The 21,344-nt window shown below is 48.4% G+C and overlaps 1 protein-coding gene across 1 annotated transcript in view; it reads left to right on the top strand.

Annotated features, from left to right (window-relative positions):
* LOC142723486 (intraflagellar transport protein 172 homolog) overlaps positions 1-21,344 on the top strand; it is a gene marked incomplete at its 5' end in the record, with an annotated part of 67,953 nt that overhangs the window by 29,420 nt on the left and 17,189 nt on the right. Inside the window, 2 exons of the mRNA XM_075848935.1 lie at positions 18,674-18,772; positions 20,763-20,872. Coding sequence (XP_075705050.1) covers positions 18,674-18,772; positions 20,763-20,872 — 209 coding nt within the window. The remainder of the gene's footprint in view (positions 1-18,673; positions 18,773-20,762; positions 20,873-21,344) is intronic.

The following is a 21,344-nucleotide window of genomic DNA, read 5'->3' as shown; positions in this document are numbered from 1 at the left end:
TTGTAGATGGATGTTAGGTGGCTGCTTGTCCTCATCTGTCAGGTCTTGTAAATGGATGTTGGGTGGCTGCTTGTCCTCATCTGTCAGGTCTTGTAGATGGATGTTAGGTGGCTGCTTGTCCTCATCTGTCAGGTCTTGTAGATGGATGTTGGGTGGCTGCTACTCCTCATCTGTCAGGTCTTGTAGATGGATGTTAGGTGGCTGCTTGTCCTCATCTGTCAGGTCTTGTAGATGGATGTTTGGTGGCTGCTTGTCCTCATCTGTCAGGTCTTGTAGATGGATGTTAGGTGGCTGCTTGTCCTCATCTGTCAGGTCTTGTAGATGGATGTTAGGTGGCTGCTTGTCCTCATCTGTCAGGTCTTGTAGATGGATGTTAGGTGGCTGCTTGTCATTATCTGTCAGGTCTTGTAGATGGATGTTAGGTGGCTGCTTGTCATCATCTGTCAGGTCTTGTAGATGGATGTTGGGTGGCTGCTACTCCTCATCTGTCAGGTCTTGTAGATGGATGTTAGGTGGCTGCTTGTCCTCATCTGTCGGGTCTTGTAGATGGATGTTAGGTGGCTGCTTGTCCTCATCTGTCAGGTCTTGTAGATGGATGTTTGGTGGCTGCTTGTCCTCATCTGTCAGGTCTTGTAGATGGATGTTAGGTGGCTGCTTGTCCTCATCTGTCAGGTCTTGTAGATGGATGTTAGGTGGCTGCTTGTCCTCATCTGTCAGGTCTTATAGATGGATGTTAGGTGGCTGCTTGTCCTCATCTGTCAGGTCTTGTGGATGGATGTTAGGTGGCTGCTTGTCATTATCTGTCAGGTCTTGTAGATGGATGTTAGGTGGCTGCTTGTCCTCATCTCTCAGGTCTTGTAGATGGATGTTAGGTGGTTGGTTGTCCTCATCTGTCAGGTCCTGTAGATGGATGTTAGGTGGTTGGTTGTCCTCATCTGTCAGGTCCTGTAGATGGATGTTAGGTGACTGGTTGTCCTCATCTGTCAGGTCTTGTAAATGGATGTTGGGTGGCTGCTACTCCTCATCTGTCAGGTCTTGTAGATGGATGTTAGGTGGCTGCTTGTCCTCATCTGTCAGGTCTTGTAGATGGATGTTAGGTGGCTGGTTGTCCTCATCTCTCAGGTCTTGTGGATGGATGTTAGGTGGCTGCTTGTCCTCATCTGTCAGGTCTTGTAGATGGATGTTAGGTGGCTGCTACTCCTCATCTGTCAGGTCTTGTGGATGGATGTTAGGTGGCTGCTTGTCCTCATCTGTCAGGTCTTGTGGATGGATGTTAGGGGGCTGCTTGTCATTATCTGTCAGGTCTTGTAGATGGATGTTAGGTGGTTGGTTGTCCTCATCTGTCAGGTCCTGTAGATGGATGTTAGGTGGCTGCTTGTCCTCATCTGTCAGGTCTTGTAGATGGATGTTAGGTGACTGGTTGTCCTCATCTGTCAGGTCTTGTAAATGGATGTTGGGTGGCTGCTACTCCTCATCTGTCAGGTCTTGCAGATGGATGTTAGGTGGCTGCTTGTTATCATCTGTCAGGTCTTGTAGATGGATGTTAGGTGGCTGCTTGTCCTCATCTGTCAGGTCTTGTAAATGGATGTTGGGTGGCTGCTTGTCCTCATCTGTCAGGTCTTGTAGATGGATGTTAGGTGGCTGCTTGTCCTCATCTGTCAGGTCTTGTGGATGGATGTTAGGTGGCTGCTTGTCCTCATCTGTCAGGTCTTGTGGATGGATGTTAGGTGGCTGCTTGTCCTCATCTCTCAGGTCTTGTAGATGGATGTTAGGTGGTTGGTTGTCCTCATCTGTCAGGTCCTGTAGATGGATGTTAGGTGGCTGCTTGTCCTCATCTGTCAGGTCTTGTGGATGGATGTTAGGTGGCTGCTTGTCACTATCTGTCAGGTCTTGTGGATGGATGTTAGGCGGCTGCTTGTCCTCATCTGTCAGGTCTTGTAGATGGATGTTAGGTGGCTGCTTGTCCTCATCTGTCAGGTCTTGTGGATGGATGTTAGGTGGCTGCTTGTCCTCATCTGTCAGGTCTTGTGGATGGATGTTAGGTGGCTGCTTGTCATTATCTGTCAGGTCTTGTGGATGGATGTTAGGTGGCTGCTTGTCCTCATCTCTCAGGTCTTGTAGATGGATGTTAGGTGGCTGCTTGTCCTCATCTGTCAGGTCTTGTAGATGGATGTTAGGTGGCTGCTTGTCCTCATCTGTCAGGTCTTGTAGATGGATGTTAGGTGGCTGCTTGTCCTCATCTGTCAGGTCTTGTAGATGGATGTTGGGTGGCTGCTTGTCCTCATCTGTCAGGTCTTGTAGATGGATGTTAGGTGGCTGCTTGTCCTCATCTGTCAGGTCTTGTGGATGGATGTTAGGTGGCTGCTTGTCCTCATCTGTCAGGTCTTGTGGATGGATGTTAGGTGGCTGCTTGTCCTCATCTCTCAGGTCTTGTAGATGGATGTTAGGTGACTGCTTGTCCTCATCTGTCAGGTCTTGTGGATGGATGTTAGGTGGCTGCTTGTCATTATCTGTCAGGTCTTGTGGATGGATGTTAGGTGGCTGCTTGTCCTCATCTGTCAGGTCTTGTGGATGGATGTTAGGTGGCTGCTTGTCCTCATCTGTCAGGTCTTGTGGATGGATGTTAGGTGGCTGCTTGTCCTCATCTCTCAGGTCTTGTAGATGGATGTTAGGTGGTTGGTTGTCGTCATCTGTCAGGTCCTGTAGATGGATGTTAGGTGGCTGCTTGTCCTCATCTGTCAGGTCTTGTGGATGGATGTTAGGTGGCTGCTTGTCCTCATCTGTCAGGTCTTGTGGATGGATGTTAGGTGACTGGTTGTCCTCATCTGTCAGGTCTTGTAAATGGATGTTGGGTGGCTGCTACTCCTCATCTGTCAGGTCTTGTAGATGGATGTTAGGTGGCTGCTTGTTATCATCTGTCAGGTCTTGTAGATGGATGTTAGGTGGCTGCTTGTCCTCATCTGTCAGGTCTTGTAGATGGATGTTAGGTGGCTGCTTGTTATCATCTGTCAGGTCTTGTAGATAGATGTTAGGTGGCTGCTTGTCCTCATCTGTCAGGTCTTGTAGATGGATGTTAGGTGGCTGCTTGTCCTCATCTCTCAGGTCTTGTGGATGGATGTTAGGTGGCTGCTACTCCTCATCTGTCAGGTCTTGTGGATGGATGTTAGGTGGCTGCTTGTCCTCATCTGTCAGGTCTTGTGGATGGATGTTAGGTGGCTGCTTGTCATTATCTGTCAGGTCTTGTAGATGGATGTTAGGTGGCTGCTTGTCCTCATCTGTCAGGTCTTGTAGATGGATGTTTGGTGACTGGTTGTCCTCATCTGTCAGGTCTTGTGGATGGATGTTAGGTGACTGGTTGTCCTCATCTGTCAGGTCTTGTAAATGGATGTTGGGTGGCTGCTACTCCTCATCTGTCAGGTCTTGTAGATGGATGTTAGGTGGCTGCTTGTCCTCATCTGTCAGGTCTTGTAGATGGATGTTAGGTGGCTGCTTGTCCTCATCTGTCAGGTCTTGTAGATGGATGTTAGGTGGCTGCTTGTCCTCATCTGTCAGGTCTTGTAGATGGATGTTAGGTGGCTGCTTGTCCTCATCTGTCAGCTCCTGTAGATGGATTTTGGGTGGCTGCTTGTCCTCATCTGTCAGGTCTTGTGGATGGATGTTGGGTGGCTGCTTGTTATCATCTGTCAGGTCTTGTAGATGGATGTTAGGTGGCTGCTTGTTATCATCTGTCAGGTCTTGTAGATGGATGTTAGGTGGCTGCTTGTCCTCATCTGTCAGGTCTTGTAGATGGATGTTAGGTGGCTGCTTGTCCTCATCTGTCAGGTCTTATAGATGGATGTTAGGTGGCTGCTTATCCATCTACAAGACCTGACAGATGAGGACAAGCAGCCACCTAACATCCATCTACAAGACCTGACAGATGAGGACGTTAGGTGGCTGCTTGTCCTCATCTGTCATGTCTTGTAGATGGATGTTAGGTGGCTGCTTGTCCTCATCTGTCAGGTCTTGTAGATGGATGTTAGGTGGCTGCTTGTCCTCATCTGTCAGGTCTTGTAGATGGATGTTAGGTGGCTGCTTGTCCTCATCTGTCAGGTCTTGTAGATGGATGTTAGGTGGCTGCTTGTCCTCATCTGTCAGGTCTTGTGGATGGATGTTAGGTGGTTGGTTGTCCTCATCTGTCAGGTCTTATAGATGTATGTTAGGTGGCTGCTTGTCCTCATCTGTCAGGTCTTGTTGATGGATGTTAGGTGGCTGCTTGTCCTCATCTGTCAGGACTTGTAGATGGATGTTAGGTGGCTGCTTGTCCTCATCTGTCAGGTCTTGTAGATGGATATTAGGTGGCTGCTTGTCCTGATCTGTCAGCTCCTGTAGATGGATGTTAGGTGGTTGGTTGTCCTCATCTGTCAGGTCTTGTAGATGGATGTTAGGTGGCTGCTTGTCCTCATCTGTCAGGTCTTGTGGATAGATGTTAGGTGGCTTCTTGTCCTCATCTGTCAGGTCTTGTGGATGGATGTTGGGTGGCTGCTTGTCCTCATCTGTCAGGTCTTGTAGATGGATGTTAGGTGGCTGCTTGTCCTCATCTGTCAGGTCTTGTAGATGGATGTTAGGTGGCTGCTTGTCCTCATCTGTCAGGTCTTGTATATGGATGTTAGGTGGCTGCTTGTCCTCATCTGTCAGGTCTTGTGGATGGATGTTAGGTGGCTGCTTGTCCTCATCTGTCGGGTCTTGTAGATGGATGTTAGGTGGTTGGTTGTCCTCATCTGTCAGGTCTTATAGATGGATGTTAGGTGGCTGCTTGTCCTCATCTGTCAGGTCTTGTAGATGGATGTTAGGTGGCTGCTTGTCCTCATCTGTCAGGTCTTGTAGATGGATGTTAGGTGGCTGCTTGTCCTCATCTGTCAGGTCTTGTAGATGGATGTTAGGTGGCTGCTTGTCCTCATCTGTCAGGACTTGTAGATGGATGTTAGGTGGCTGCTTGTCCTCATCTGTCAGGTCTTGTAGATGGATGTTAGGTGGCTGCTTGTCCTCATCTGTCAGGTCTTGTAGATGGATGTTGGGTGGCTGCTACTCCTCATCTGTCAGGTCTTGTGGATGGATGTTAGGTGGCTGCTTGTCCTCATCTGTCAGGACTTGTAGATGGATGTTAGGTGGCTTCTTGTCCTCATCTGTCAGGTCTTGTGGATGGATGTTGGGTGGCTGCTTGTCCTCATCTGTCAGGTCTTGTAGATGGATGTTAGGTGGCTGCTTGTCCTCATCTGTCAGGTCTTGTAGATGGATGTTAGGTGGCTGCTTGTCCTCATCTGTCAGGTCTTGTAGATGGATGTTAGGTGGCTGCTTGTCATCATCTGTCAGGTCTTGTAGATGGATGTTGGGTGGTTGGTTGTCCTCATCTGTCGGGTCTTGTAGATAGATGTTGGGTGGTTGGTTGTCTTCATCTGTCAGGTCTTGTAGATGGATGTTAGGTGGCTGCTTGTCCTCATCGGTCAGGTCTTGTAAATGGATGTTGGGTGGCTGCTACTCCTCATCTGTCAGGTCTTGTGGATAGATTTTGGGTGGCTGCTTGTCCTCATCTGTCAGGTCTTGTAGATGGATGTTAGGTGGCTGCTTGTCCTCATCTGTCAGGTCTTGTAGATGGATGTTAGGTGGCTGCTTGTCCTCATCTGTCAGGTCTTGTAGATGGATGTTTGGTGGCTGCTTGTCCTCATCTGTCAGGTCTTGTGGATGGATGTTGGGTGGCTGCTTGTCCTCATCTGTCAGGTCTTGTAGATGGATGTTAGGTGGCTGCTTGTCCTCAGCTGTCAGGTCTTGTAGATGGATGTTAGGTGGCTGCTTGTCCTCATTTGTCAGGTCTTGTAGATGGATGTTGGGTGGTTGGTTGTCCTCATCTGTCAGGTCTTGTAGATGGATGGTAGGTGGCTCCTTGTCCTCATCTGTCAGGTCTTGTAGATGGATGTTAGGTGGCTGCTTGTCATCATCTGTCAGGTCTTGTAGATGGATGTTAGGTGGCTGCTTGTCCTCATTTGTCAGGTCTTGTAGATGGATGTTGGGTGGTTGGTTGTCCTCATCTGTCAGGTCTTGTAGATGGATGTTGGGTGGCTGCTTGTCCTCATCTGTCAGGTCTTGTAGATGGATGTTAGGTAGCTGCTTGTCCTCATCTGTCAGGTCTTGTAGATGGATGTTAGGTGGCTGGTTGTCCTCATCTCTCAGGTCTTGTGGATGGATGTTAGGTGGCTGCTTGTCCTCATCTGTCAGGTCTTGTAGATGGATGTTAGGTGGCTGCTACTCCTCATCTGTCAGGTCTTGTGGATGGATGTTAGGTGGCTGCTTGTCCTCATCTGTCAGGTCTTGTGGATGGATGTTAGGGGGCTGCTTGTCATTATCTGTCAGGTCTTGTAGATGGATGTTAGGTGGTTGGTTGTCCTCATCTGTCAGGTCCTGTAGATGGATGTTAGGTGGCTGCTTGTCCTCATCTGTCAGGTCTTGTAGATGGATGTTAGGTGACTGGTTGTCCTCATCTGTCAGGTCTTGTAAATGGATGTTGGGTGGCTGCTACTCCTCATCTGTCAGGTCTTGCAGATGGATGTTAGGTGGCTGCTTGTTATCATCTGTCAGGTCTTGTAGATGGATGTTAGGTGGCTGCTTGTCCTCATCTGTCAGGTCTTGTAAATGGATGTTGGGTGGCTGCTTGTCCTCATCTGTCAGGTCTTGTAGATGGATGTTAGGTGGCTGCTTGTCCTCATCTGTCAGGTCTTGTGGATGGATGTTAGGTGGCTGCTTGTCCTCATCTGTCAGGTCTTGTGGATGGATGTTAGGTGGCTGCTTGTCCTCATCTCTCAGGTCTTGTAGATGGATGTTAGGTGGTTGGTTGTCCTCATCTGTCAGGTCCTGTAGATGGATGTTAGGTGGCTGCTTGTCCTCATCTGTCAGGTCTTGTGGATGGATGTTAGGTGGCTGCTTGTCACTATCTGTCAGGTCTTGTGGATGGATGTTAGGCGGCTGCTTGTCCTCATCTGTCAGGTCTTGTAGATGGATGTTAGGTGGCTGCTTGTCCTCATCTGTCAGGTCTTGTGGATGGATGTTAGGTGGCTGCTTGTCCTCATCTGTCAGGTCTTGTGGATGGATGTTAGGTGGCTGCTTGTCATTATCTGTCAGGTCTTGTGGATGGATGTTAGGTGGCTGCTTGTCCTCATCTCTCAGGTCTTGTAGATGGATGTTAGGTGGCTGCTTGTCCTCATCTGTCAGGTCTTGTAGATGGATGTTAGGTGGCTGCTTGTCCTCATCTGTCAGGTCTTGTAGATGGATGTTAGGTGGCTGCTTGTCCTCATCTGTCAGGTCTTGTAGATGGATGTTGGGTGGCTGCTTGTCCTCATCTGTCAGGTCTTGTAGATGGATGTTAGGTGGCTGCTTGTCCTCATCTGTCAGGTCTTGTGGATGGATGTTAGGTGGCTGCTTGTCCTCATCTGTCAGGTCTTGTGGATGGATGTTAGGTGGCTGCTTGTCCTCATCTCTCAGGTCTTGTAGATGGATGTTAGGTGGCTGCTTGTCCTCATCTGTCAGGTCTTGTGGATGGATGTTAGGTGGCTGCTTGTCATTATCTGTCAGGTCTTGTGGATGGATGTTAGGTGGCTGCTTGTCCTCATCTGTCAGGTCTTGTGGATGGATGTTAGGTGGCTGCTTGTCCTCATCTGTCAGGTCTTGTGGATGGATGTTAGGTGGCTGCTTGTCCTCATCTCTCAGGTCTTGTAGATGGATGTTAGGTGGTTGGTTGTCGTCATCTGTCAGGTCCTGTAGATGGATGTTAGGTGGCTGCTTGTCCTCATCTGTCAGGTCTTGTGGATGGATGTTAGGTGGCTGCTTGTCCTCATCTGTCAGGTCTTGTGGATGGATGTTAGGTGACTGGTTGTCCTCATCTGTCAGGTCTTGTAAATGGATGTTGGGTGGCTGCTACTCCTCATCTGTCAGGTCTTGTAGATGGATGTTAGGTGGCTGCTTGTTATCATCTGTCAGGTCTTGTAGATGGATGTTAGGTGGCTGCTTGTCCTCATCTGTCAGGTCTTGTAGATGGATGTTAGGTGGCTGCTTGTTATCATCTGTCAGGTCTTGTAGATAGATGTTAGGTGGCTGCTTGTCCTCATCTGTCAGGTCTTGTAGATGGATGTTAGGTGGCTGCTTGTCCTCATCTCTCAGGTCTTGTGGATGGATGTTAGGTGGCTGCTACTCCTCATCTGTCAGGTCTTGTGGATGGATGTTAGGTGGCTGCTTGTCCTCATCTGTCAGGTCTTGTGGATGGATGTTAGGTGGCTGCTTGTCATTATCTGTCAGGTCTTGTAGATGGATGTTAGGTGGCTGCTTGTCCTCATCTGTCAGGTCTTGTAGATGGATGTTTGGTGACTGGTTGTCCTCATCTGTCAGGTCTTGTGGATGGATGTTAGGTGACTGGTTGTCCTCATCTGTCAGGTCTTGTAAATGGATGTTGGGTGGCTGCTACTCCTCATCTGTCAGGTCTTGTAGATGGATGTTAGGTGGCTGCTTGTCCTCATCTGTCGTTTCTTGTAGATGGATGTTAGGTGGCTGCTGTCCTCATCTGTCAGGTCTTGTAGATGGATGTTTGGTGGCTGCTTGTCCTCATCTGTCAGGTCTTGTAGATGGATGTTAGGTGGCTGCTTGTCCTCATCTGTCAGGTCTTGTAGATGGATGTTGGGTGGTTGGTTGTCCTCATCTGTCAGGTCTTGTAGATGGATGTTAGGTGGCTGCTTGTCCTCATCTGTCAGGTCTTGTAGATGGATGTTAGGTGGCTGCTTGTTATCATCTGTCAGGTCTTGTAGATAGATGTTAGGTGGCTGCTTGTCCTCATCTGTCAGGTCTTGTAGATGGATGTTAGGTGGCTGCTTGTCCTCATCTGTCAGGTCTTGTAGATGGATGTTAGGTGGCTGCTTGTCCTCATCTGTCAGGTCTTATAGATGGATGTTAGGTGGCTGCTTGTCCTCATCTGTCAGGTCTTGTAGATGGATGTTAGGTGGCTGCTTGTCCTCATCTGTCAGGTCTTGTAGATGGATGTTAGGTGGCTGCTTGTCCTCATCTGTCAGGTCTTGTAGATGGATGTTAGGTGGCTGCTTGTCCTCATCTGTCAGCTCCTGTAGATGGATTTTGGGTGGCTGCTTGTCCTCATCTGTCAGGTCTTGTGGATGGATGTTGGGTGGCTGCTTGTTATCATCTGTCAGGTCTTGTAGATGGATGTTAGGTGGCTGCTTGTTATCATCTGTCAGGTCTTGTAGATGGATGTTAGGTGGCTGCTTGTCCTCATCTGTCAGGTCTTGTAGATGGATGTTAGGTGGCTGCTTGTCCTCATCTGTCAGGTCTTATAGATGGATGTTAGGTGGCTGCTTATCCATCTACAAGACCTGACAGATGAGGACAAGCAGCCACCTAACATCCATCTACAAGACCTGACAGATGAGGACGTTAGGTGGCTGCTTGTCCTCATCTGTCATGTCTTGTAGATGGATGTTAGGTGGCTGCTTGTCCTCATCTGTCAGGTCTTGTAGATGGATGTTAGGTGGCTGCTTGTCCTCATCTGTCAGGTCTTGTAGATGGATGTTAGGTGGCTGCTTGTCCTCATCTGTCAGGTCTTGTAGATGGATGTTAGGTGGCTGCTTGTCCTCATCTGTCAGGTCTTGTGGATGGATGTTAGGTGGTTGGTTGTCCTCATCTGTCAGGTCTTATAGATGTATGTTAGGTGGCTGCTTGTCCTCATCTGTCAGGTCTTGTTGATGGATGTTAGGTGGCTGCTTGTCCTCATCTGTCAGGACTTGTAGATGGATGTTAGGTGGCTGCTTGTCCTCATCTGTCAGGTCTTGTAGATGGATATTAGGTGGCTGCTTGTCCTGATCTGTCAGCTCCTGTAGATGGATGTTAGGTGGTTGGTTGTCCTCATCTGTCAGGTCTTGTAGATGGATGTTAGGTGGCTGCTTGTCCTCATCTGTCAGGTCTTGTGGATAGATGTTAGGTGGCTTCTTGTCCTCATCTGTCAGGTCTTGTGGATGGATGTTGGGTGGCTGCTTGTCCTCATCTGTCAGGTCTTGTAGATGGATGTTAGGTGGCTGCTTGTCCTCATCTGTCAGGTCTTGTAGATGGATGTTAGGTGGCTGCTTGTCCTCATCTGTCAGGTCTTGTATATGGATGTTAGGTGGCTGCTTGTCCTCATCTGTCAGGTCTTGTGGATGGATGTTAGGTGGCTGCTTGTCCTCATCTGTCGGGTCTTGTAGATGGATGTTAGGTGGTTGGTTGTCCTCATCTGTCAGGTCTTATAGATGGATGTTAGGTGGCTGCTTGTCCTCATCTGTCAGGTCTTGTAGATGGATGTTAGGTGGCTGCTTGTCCTCATCTGTCAGGTCTTGTAGATGGATGTTAGGTGGCTGCTTGTCCTCATCTGTCAGGTCTTGTAGATGGATGTTAGGTGGCTGCTTGTCCTCATCTGTCAGGACTTGTAGATGGATGTTAGGTGGCTGCTTGTCCTCATCTGTCAGGTCTTGTAGATGGATGTTAGGTGGCTGCTTGTCCTCATCTGTCAGGTCTTGTAGATGGATGTTGGGTGGCTGCTACTCCTCATCTGTCAGGTCTTGTGGATGGATGTTAGGTGGCTGCTTGTCCTCATCTGTCAGGACTTGTAGATGGATGTTAGGTGGCTTCTTGTCCTCATCTGTCAGGTCTTGTGGATGGATGTTTGGTGGCTGCTTGTCCTCATCTGTCAGGTCTTGTAGATGGATGTTAGGTGGCTGCTTGTCCTCATCTGTCAGGTCTTGTAGATGGATGTTAGGTGGCTGCTTGTCCTCATCTGTCAGGTCTTGTAGATGGATGTTAGGTGGCTGCTTGTCATCATCTGTCAGGTCTTGTAGATGGATGTTGGGTGGTTGGTTGTCCTCATCTGTCGGGTCTTGTAGATAGATGTTGGGTGGTTGGTTGTCTTCATCTGTCAGGTCTTGTAGATGGATGTTAGGTGGCTGCTTGTCCTCATCGGTCAGGTCTTGTAAATGGATGTTGGGTGGCTGCTACTCCTCATCTGTCAGGTCTTGTGGATAGATTTTGGGTGGCTGCTTGTCCTCATCTGTCAGGTCTTGTAGATGGATGTTAGGTGGCTGCTTGTCCTCATCTGTCAGGTCTTGTAGATGGATGTTAGGTGGCTGCTTGTCCTCATCTGTCAGGTCTTGTAGATGGATGTTTGGTGGCTGCTTGTCCTCATCTGTCAGGTCTTGTGGATGGATGTTGGGTGGCTGCTTGTCCTCATCTGTCAGGTCTTGTAGATGGATGTTAGGTGGCTGCTTGTCCTCAGCTGTCAGGTCTTGTAGATGGATGTTAGGTGGCTGCTTGTCCTCATTTGTCAGGTCTTGTAGATGGATGTTGGGTGGTTGGTTGTCCTCATCTGTCAGGTCTTGTAGATGGATGGTAGGTGGCTCCTTGTCCTCATCTGTCAGGTCTTGTAGATGGATGTTAGGTGGCTGCTTGTCATCATCTGTCAGGTCTTGTAGATGGATGTTAGGTGGCTGCTTGTCCTCATTTGTCAGGTCTTGTAGATGGATGTTGGGTGGTTGGTTGTCCTCATCTGTCAGGTCTTGTAGATGGATGTTGGGTGGCTGCTTGTCCTCATCTGTCAGGTCTTGTAGATGGATGTTAGGTATCTGCTTGTCCTCATCTGTCGGGTCTTGTAGATGGATGTTGGGTGGCTGCTTGTCCTCATCTGTCAGGTCTTGTAGATGGATGTTAGGTAGCTGCTTGTCCTCATCTGTCGGGTCTTGTAAATGGATGTTGGGTGGCTGCTACTCCTCATCTGTCAGGTCTTGTGGATGGATGTTAGGTGGCTGCTTGTCCTCATCTGTCAGGTCTTGTAGATAGATGTTAGGTGGCTGCTTGTCCTCATCTGTCAGGTCTTGTAGATGGATGTTGGGTGGCTGCTTGTCCTCATCTGTCAGGTCTTGTAGATGGATATTAGGTGGCTGCTACTCCTCATCTGTCAGGTCTTGTAGATGGATGTTAGGTGGCTGCTTGTCCTCATCTGTCAGGTCTTATAGATGGATTTTAGGTGGCTGCTTGTCCTCATCTGTCAGGTCTTGTGGATGGATGTTAGGTGGCTGCTTGTCCTCATCTGTCAGGTCTTGTGGATGGATGTTAGGTGGCTGCTTGTCATTATCTGTCAGGTCTTGTAGATGGATGTTAGGTGGCTGCTAGTCCTCATCTCTCAGGTCTTGTAGATGGATGTTAGGTGGCTGCTTGTTATCATCTGTCAGGTCTTGTAGATGGATGTTAGGTGACTGGTTGTCTTCATCTGTCAGGTCTTGTAGATGGATGTTAGGTGGTTGCTTGTCCTCATCTGTCAGGTCTTGTAGATGGATGTTAGGTGGCTGCTTGTCCTCATCTGTCAGGTCTTGTAGATGGATGTTAGGTGGCTGCTTGTCCTCATCTGTCAGGTCTTGTAGATGGATGTTGGGTGGCTTCTTGTCCTCATCTGTCGGGTCTTGTAGATGGATGTTGGGTGGCTGGTTGTCCTCATCTCTCAGGTCTTATAGATGGATGTTAGGTGGCTGCTTGTCCTCATCTGTCAGGTCTTGTAGATGGATGTTAGGTGGCTGCTTGTCCTCATCTGTCAGGACTTGTAGATGGATGTTAGGTGGCTGCTTGTCCTGATCTGTCAGCTCCTGTAGATGGATGTTAGGTGGTTGGTTGTCCTCATCTGTCAGGTCTTGTAGATAGATGTTAGGTGGCTGCTTGTCCTCATCTGTCAGGTCTTGTGGATAGATGTTAGGTGGCTTCTTGTCCTCATCTGTCAGGTCTTGTGGATGGATGTTGGGTGGCTGCTTGTCCTCATCTGTCAGGTCTTGTAGATGGATGTTAGGTGGCTGCTTGTCCTCATCTGTCAGGTCTTGTAGATGGATGTTAGGTGGCTGCTTGTCCTCATCTGTCAGGTCTTGTGGATGGATGTTAGGTGGCTGCTTGTCCTCATCTGTCGGGTCTTGTAGATGGATGTTAGGTGGTTGGTTGTCCTCATCTGTCAGGTCTTATAGATGGATGTTAGGTGGCTGCTTGTCCTCATCTGTCAGGTCTTGTAGATGGATGTTAGGTGGCTGCTTGTCCTCATCTGTCAGGTCTTGTAGATAGATGTTAGGTGGCTGCTTGTCCTCATCTGTCAGGTCTTGTAGATGGATGTTAGGTGGCTGCTTGTCCTGATCTGTCAGCTCCTGTAGATGGATGTTAGGTGGCTGCTTGTCCTCATCTGTCAGGTCTTGTAGATGGATGTTAGGTGGCTGCTTGTCCTCAGCTGTCAGGTCTTGTAGATGGATGTTAGGTGGCTGCTTGTCCTCATTTGTCAGGTCTTGTAGATGGTTGTTGGGTGGTTGGTTGTCCTCATCTGTCAGGTCTTGTAGATGGATGGTAGGTGGCTCCTTGTCCTCATCTGTCAGGTCTTGTAGATGGATGTTAGGTGGCTGCTTGTCCTCATCTGTCAGGTCTTGTAGATGGATGTTAGGTGGCTGCTTGTCATCATCTGTCAAGTCTTGTAGATGGATGTTAGGTGGCTGCTTGTCCTCATTTGTCAGGTCTTGTAGATGGATGTTGGGTGGTTGGTTGTCCTCATCTGTCAGGTCTTGTAGATGGATGGTAGGTGGCTCCTTGTCCTCATCTGTCAGGTCTTGTAGATGGATGTTGGGTGGCTGCTTGTCCTCATCTGTCAGGTCTTGTAGATGGATGTTAGGTGGCTGCTTGTCCTCATCTGTCAGGTCTTGTAGATGGATGTTAGGTGGCTGCTTGTCATTATCTGTCAGGTCTTGTAGATGGATGTTAGGTGGCTGCTACTCCTCATCTGTCAGGTCTTGTAGATGGATGTTGGGTGGTTGGTTGTCCTCATCTGTCAGGTCTTGTAGATGGATGTTAGGTGGCTGCTTGTCCTCATCTGTCAGGTCTTGTAGATGGATGTTAGGTGGCTGCTTGTCCTCATCTGTCAGGTCTTGTAGATGGATGTTAGGTGGCTGCTTGTCCCTCATCTGTCAGGTCTTGTAGATAGATGTTAGGTGGCTGCTTGTCCTCATCTGTCAGGTCTTGTGGATGGATGTTGGGTGGCTGCTTGTCCTCATCTGTCAGGTCTTGTAGATGGATGTTAGGTGGCTGCTTGTCCTCATCTGTCAGGTCTTGTAGATGGATGTTAGGTGGCTGCTTGTCCTCATCTGTCAGGTCTTGTAGATGGATGTTGGGTGGCTGCTTGTCCTCATCTGTCAGGACTTGTAGATGGATGTTAGGTGGCTGCTTGTCCTGATCTGTCAGCTCCTGTAGATGGATGTTAGGTGGTTGGTTGTCCTCATCTGTCAGGTCTTGTAGATAGATGTTAGGTGGCTGCTTGTCCTCATCTGTCAGGTCTTGTGGATAGATGTTAGGTGGCTTCTTGTCCTCATCTGTCAGGTCTTGTGGATGGATGTTGGGTGGCTGCTTGTCCTCATCTGTCAGGTCTTGTAGATGGATGTTAGGTGGCTGCTTGTCCTCATCTGTCAGGTCTTGTAGATGGATGTTAGGTGGCTGCTTCTCCTCATCTGTCAGGTCTTGTAGATGGATGTTAGGTGGCTGCTTGTCCTCATCTGTCAGGTCTTGTAGATGGATGTTAGGTGGCTGCTTGTCCTCATCTGTCAGGTCTTGTAGATGGATGTTGGGTGGCTGCTTGTCCTCATCTGTCAGGTCTTGTAGATGGATGTTAGGTGGCTGCTTGTCCTCATCTGTCAGGTCTTGTAGATAGATGTTAGGTGGCTGCTTGTCCTCATCTGTCAGGTCTTGTAGATGGATGTTAGGTGGCTGCTTGTCCTGATCTGTCAGCTCCTGTAGATGGATGTTAGGTGGCTGCTTGTCCTCATCTGTCAGGTCTTATAGATGGATGTTAGGTGGCTGCTTGTCCTCAGCTGTCAGGTCTTGTAGATGGATGTTAGGTGGCTGCTTGTCCTCATTTGTCAGGTCTTGTAGATAGATGTTAGGTGGCTGCTTGTCCTCATCTGTCAGGTCTTGTAGATGGATGTTAGGTGGCTGCTTGTCCTGATCTGTCAGCTCCTGTAGATGGATGTTAGGTGGCTGCTTGTCCTCATCTGTCAGGTCTTGTAGATGGATGTTAGGTGGCTGCTTGTCCTCAGCTGTCAGGTCTTGTAGATGGATGTTAGGTGGCTGCTTGTCCTCATTTGTCAGGTCTTGTAGATGGTTGTTGGGTGGTTGGTTGTCCTCATCTGTCAGGTCTTGTAGATGGATGGTAGGTGGCTCCTTGTCCTCATCTGTCAGGTCTTGTAGATGGATGTTAGGTGGCTGCTTGTCCTCATCTGTCAGGTCTTGTAGATGGATGTTAGGTGGCTGCTTGTCATCATCTGTCAAGTCTTGTAGATGGATGTTAGGTGGCTGCTTGTCCTCATTTGTCAGGTCTTGTAGATGGATGTTGGGTGGTTGGTTGTCCTCATCTGTCAGGTCTTGTAGATGGATGGTAGGTGGCTCCTTGTCCTCATCTGTCAGGTCTTGTAGATGGATGTTGGGTGGCTGCTTGTCCTCATCTGTCAGGTCTTGTAGATGGATGTTAGGTGGCTGCTTGTCCTCATCTGTCAGGTCTTGTAGATGGATGTTAGGTGGCTGCTTGTCATTATCTGTCAGGTCTTGTAGATGGATGTTAGGTGGCTGCTACTCCTCATCTGTCAGGTCTTGTAGATGGATGTTGGGTGGTTGGTTGTCCTCATCTGTCAGGTCTTGTAGATGGATGTTAGGTGGCTGCTTGTCCTCATCTGTCAGGTCTTGTAGATGGATGTTAGGTGGCTGCTTGTCCTCATCTGTCAGGTCTTGTAGATGGATGTTAGGTGGCTGCTTGTCCCTCATCTGTCAGGTCTTGTAGATAGATGTTAGGTGGCTGCTTGTCCTCATCTGTCAGGTCTTGTGGATGGATGTTGGGTGGCTGCTTGTCCTCATCTGTCAGGTCTTGTAGATGGATGTTAGGTGGCTGCTTGTCCTCATCTGTCAGGTCTTGTAGATGGATGTTAGGTGGCTGCTTGTCCTCATCTGTCAGGTCTTGTAGATGGATGTTGGGTGGCTGCTTGTCCTCATCTGTCAGGTCTTGTAGATGGATGTTAGGTGGCTGCTTGTCCTCATCTGTCAGGTCTTGTAGATGGATGTTAGGTGGCTGCTTGTCCTCATCTGTCGGGTCTTGTAGATGGATGTTGGGTGGTTGCTTCTCCTCATCTGTCAGGTCTTGTAGATGGATGTTAGGTGGCTGCTTGTCCTCATCTGTCAGGTCTTGTAGATGGATGTTAGGTGGCTGCTTCTCCTCATCTGTCAGGTCTTGTAGATGGATGTTAGGTGGCTGCTTGTCCTCATCTGTCAGGTCTTGTAGATGGATGTTAGGTGGCTGCTTGTCCTCATCTGTCAGGTCTTGTAGATGGATGTTGGGTGGCTGCTTGTCCTCATCTGTCAGGTCTTGTAGATGGATGTTAGGTGGCTGCTTGTCCTCATCTGTCAGGTCTTGTAGATAGATGTTAGGTGGCTGCTTGTCCTCATCTGTCAGGTCTTGTAGATGGATGTTAGGTGGCTGCTTGTCCTGATCTGTCAGCTCCTGTAGATGGATGTTAGGTGGCTGCTTGTCCTCATCTGTCAGGTCTTGTAGATGGATGTTAGGTGGCTGCTTGTCCTCAGCTGTCAGGTCTTGTAGATGGATGTTAGGTGGCTGCTTGTCCTCATTTGTCAGGTCTTGTAGATGGTTGTTGGGTGGTTGGTTGTCCTCATCTGTCAGGTCTTGTAGATGGATGGTAGGTGGCTCCTTGTCCTCATCTGTCAGGTCTTGTAGATGGATGTTAGGTGGCTGCTTGTCCTCATCTGTCAGGTCTTGTAGATGGATGTTAGGTGGCTGCTTGTCATCATCTGTCAAGTCTTGTAGATGGATGTTAGGTGGCTGCTTGTCCTCATTTGTCAGGTCTTGTAGATGGATGTTGGGTGGTTGGTTGTCCTCATCTGTCAGGTCTTGTAGATGGATGGTAGGTGGCTCCTTGTCCTCATCTGTCAGGTCTTGTAGATGGATGTTGGGTGGCTGCTTGTCCTCATCTGTCAGGTCTTGTAGATGGATGTTAGGTGGCTGCTTGTCCTCATCTGTCAGGTCTTGTAGATGGATGTTAGGTGGCTGCTTGTCATTATCTGTCAGGTCTTGTAGATGGATGTTAGGTGGCTGCTACTCCTCATCTGTCAGGTCTTGTAGATGGATGTTGGGTGGTTGGTTGTCCTCATCTGTCAGGTCTTGTAGATGGATGTTAGGTGGCTGCTTGTCCTCATCTGTCAGGTCTTGTAGATGGATGTTAGGTGGCTGCTTGTCCTCATCTGTCAGGTCTTGTAGATGGATGTTAGGTGGCTGCTTGTCCCTCATCTGTCAGGTCTTGTAGATAGATGTTAGGTGGCTGCTTGTCCTCATCTGTCAGGTCTTGTGGATGGATGTTGGGTGGCTGCTTGTCCTCATCTGTCAGGTCTTGTAGATGGATGTTAGGTGGCTGCTTGTCCTCATCTGTCAGGTCTTGTAGATGGATGTTAGGTGGCTGCTTGTCCTCATCTGTCAGGTCTTGTAGATGGATGTTGGGTGGCTGCTTGTCCTCATCTGTCAGGTCTTGTAGATGGATGTTAGGTGGCTGCTTGTCCTCATCTGTCAGGTCTTGTAGATGGATGTTAGGTGGCTGCTTGTCCTCATCTGTCGGGTCTTGTAGATGGATGTTGGGTGGTTGCTTCTCCTCATCTGTCAGGTCTTGTAGATGGATGTTAGGTGGCTGCTTGTCCTCATCTGTCAGGTCTTGTAGATGGATGTTAGGTGGCTGCTTCTCCTCATCTGTCAGGTCTTGTAGATGGATGTTAGGTGGCTGCTTGTCCTCATCTGTCAGGTCTTGTAGATGGATGTTAGGTGGCTGCTTGTCCTCATCTGTCAGGTCTTGTAGATGGATGTTGGGTGGCTGCTTGTCCTCATCTGTCAGGTCTTGTAGATGGATGTTAGGTGGCTGCTTGTCCTCATCTGTCAGGTCTTGTAGATGGATGTTAGGTGGCTGCTTGTCCTCATCTGTCAGGTCTTGTAGATGGATGTTAGGTGGCTGCTTGTCCTCATCTGTCAGGTCTTGTAGATGGATGTTAGGTGGCTGCTTGTCCTCATCTGTCAGGTCTTGTAGATGGATGTTGGGTGGCTTCTTGTCCTCATCTGTCGCGTCTTGTAGATGGATGTTGGGTGGCTGCTTGTCCTCATCTCTCAGGTCTTGTGGATGGATGTTAGGTGGCTGCTTGTCCTCATCTGTCAGGTCTTGTGGATAGATGTTGGGTGGAGGTCTGTACTCGTATAACCGGTCTGACTGCTGGGTGGTACCCTGTCCTTAATATTGTGGCCTGCCCGGATTGGTGAGTTCTCCAGAATAGATGTCAGGTGTAGATTGTTCTTCATTATTTAGGCGGTTCTATGAATGTTTGTGTTGGTCTCTGACCTGTTTTCTTAGGTTGTCCACGTGGCTGTTTAATTGCATGACATTAATTTGTGCTGCGCTCATTGTATAGTTCCCTCCTTACGTCTGCTGCCGGGATCCTAGTCTTTCAGAAATGTGTCCTGATGAGCACGTTCTATCCTTTGTAACCGCTGAGATATGATTTGGTTTCATCTCTGTAGGCAGCCGAGTTATCCATCAAGTTCCTGGTGCCAAGCAGAAGTTTGGAAGTGATTCATATCGTTGGTCCCAAGTTGGTCTCTGCTGGAAAACACAATGCGGTGAGAAGCCTCCGGCCCAAAGATCTACAAGGAATGAATGAGGCCCTCTCCTGTATATACAGCATGGACAAGCCTCAAGAATAGTGGGCTCCTGTATCTGTAGATTGTTAACGTTTCGGGGAGGGGTCTCTGCGGTATATAAATACAGGAAAGGTCTTGATTGAGGTTCTCATATATATATATATATACACACTACCGTTCAAAAGTTTAGGGTCACTTTGAATGTCATCTTCATTGAAAAAATCTGTGCTTTTCCTTCAAAAATAAGGAAATTTCAATTAATCAGAAATCCACTCTATACATTGTTAATGTGTAAATGACTATTCTAGCTGCAAACGTCTGGTGTTTAATGCAATATCTACATAGGTGTATAGAGGCCATTTCCAGCAACCATCACTCCAGTGTTCTAATGGTACATTGTGTTTGCTAACTGTGTTAGAAGGCTAATGGATGATTAGAAAACACTTGAAAACCCTTGTGCAATTATGTTAGCAACGCTGTAAACAGTTTTGCTGTTTAGAGGAGCTATAAAACTGACCTTCCTTTGAGCTAGTTGAGAATCTGGAGCATTACATTTGTGGGTTAGATTAAACTCTCAAAATGGCTAGAAAAAGAGAGCTTTCATGTGAAACTCGACAGTCTATTCTTGTTCTTAGAAATGAAGGCTATTCCATGCGAGAAATTGCCAAGAAACTGAAGATTTCCTACAACGGTGTGTACTACTCCCTTCAGAGGACAGCACAAGCAGGCTCTAACCAGAGTAGAAAGAGAAGTGGGAGGCCCCGATGCACAACTGAGCAACAAGACAAGTACATTAGAGTCTCTAGTGTGAGAAATAGACGCCTCACAGGTCCTCAACTGGCAGCTTCATTAAATAGTACCCGCAAAACTCCAGTGTCAACGTCTACAGTGAAGAGACGACTCCGGGATGCTGGCCTTCAGGGCAGAGTGGCAAAGAAGAAGCCATATCTGAGACTGGCTAATAAAAGGAAAAGATTAATATGGGCAAAAGCACACAGACATTGGACAGAGGAAGATTGGAAAAAAGTGTTATGGACAGACAAATCGAAGTTTGAGGTGTTTGGATCACACAGAAGAACATTTGTGAGACGCAGAACAACTGAAAAGATGCTGGAAGAGCGCCGGACGCCATCTGTCAAGCATGGTGGAGGTCATGTGATGGTCTGGGGTAAAGTGGGAGATTTGTACAAGGTAAAAGGGATTGTGAATAAGGAAGGCTATCACTCCGCAACGCCATGCCATACCCTGTGGACAGCGCTTGATTGGAGCCAATTTCATCCTACAACAGGACAATGACCCAAAGCACCTCCAAATGATGCAAGAACTATTTAGGGAAGAAGCCGGCAGCCGGTATTCTATCTGTAATGGAGTGGCCAGCGCAGTCACCAGATCTCAACCCCATAGAGTTGTTGTGGGAGGAGCTTGACCGTATGGTACGCAAGAAGTGCCCATCAAGCCAATCCAACTGGTGGGAGGGGCTTCTGGAAGCATGGGGGGAAATGTCTCCCGATGACCTCAGCAAATTAACAGCTCGAATGCCAAAGGTCTGCAATGCTGTAATTGCTGCAAATGGAGCGACGGAAGCAAAGTCTGAAGGAGAAAATCATTATTTCTAACCTTGTCAATGTCTGGACTGTATTTTCTAGTCATTTTGCAACTCATTTGATAAATATAAGTGTGAGTTTTCATGGAAACCACAAAATTGTCTGGGTGACCCCAAACGTTTGAACGGTAGTGTATATGAGTGTATAATGTATGTGTGTGTATATATATATATATAGTTGTGAAATGGGTCGAGGTGGGAAGGGAGTCTTTCCTATATATAGACCGGAGAGAACTCGATGAGGACAGGACCTGGGCTGTGTATATTGACAGGACTGTTGGGGGGTCCCTCTCTGGTTTATCTGGGAGATGGGAGGGTCTCTATAAGTAGAATGACTATGAATGGATTCCATTTTTTTCCTCACAGGCTGCGGAGCTTTACCTGAACGTGGACCTCATTAAGGAAGCGATTGACGCCTTTATAGATGGAGAAGAGTGGAACAAAGCCAAGAGAGTGGCCAAGGAGCTGGACTCCAGGTACAGATGTAGCCATCTTTATCTTGACTTTTAACACATTAAATACACAGTGCCAAGAAACTTTAACTTGACTTTTTCAATCGCTTTTGTTGTGTGATAACTTGCTGCAGCGTGATATCAGAGTCCAGATAAACTTGGCTACATCTGTAGATATGTGGGGCTGGAAAGAGAGGACACATGTGAGGGGTGGAGAGAAGGTAGACACGTGGATGTGAGAGGGGTGGAGAGAGGGCGAGGACAGGGACCTGTGTGAGGGTAGAGAGAGAGGACAGGGACATGTGTGAGGGTGGAGAGAGAGGACAGGGACGTGTGAGGGTGGAGAGAGAGGACAGGGACATGTGTGAGGGGTGGAGAGAGAGGACAGGGACATGTGTGAGGGGTGGAGAGAGGGAGAGGAGACAGGGACATGTGTGAGGGCTGGAGAGAGAGGACAGGAACATGTGTGAGGGGTGGAGGGAGGGGACAGGGACAT

Source organism: Rhinoderma darwinii, unplaced genomic scaffold, assembly GCF_050947455.1.
Source record: "Rhinoderma darwinii isolate aRhiDar2 unplaced genomic scaffold, aRhiDar2.hap1 Scaffold_551, whole genome shotgun sequence".
NCBI lineage: Eukaryota > Metazoa > Chordata > Amphibia > Anura > Rhinodermatidae > Rhinoderma > Rhinoderma darwinii.
Note: the sequence above shows the minus strand (reverse complement) of the source record. Positions and strands in the feature narration are given on the sequence as shown.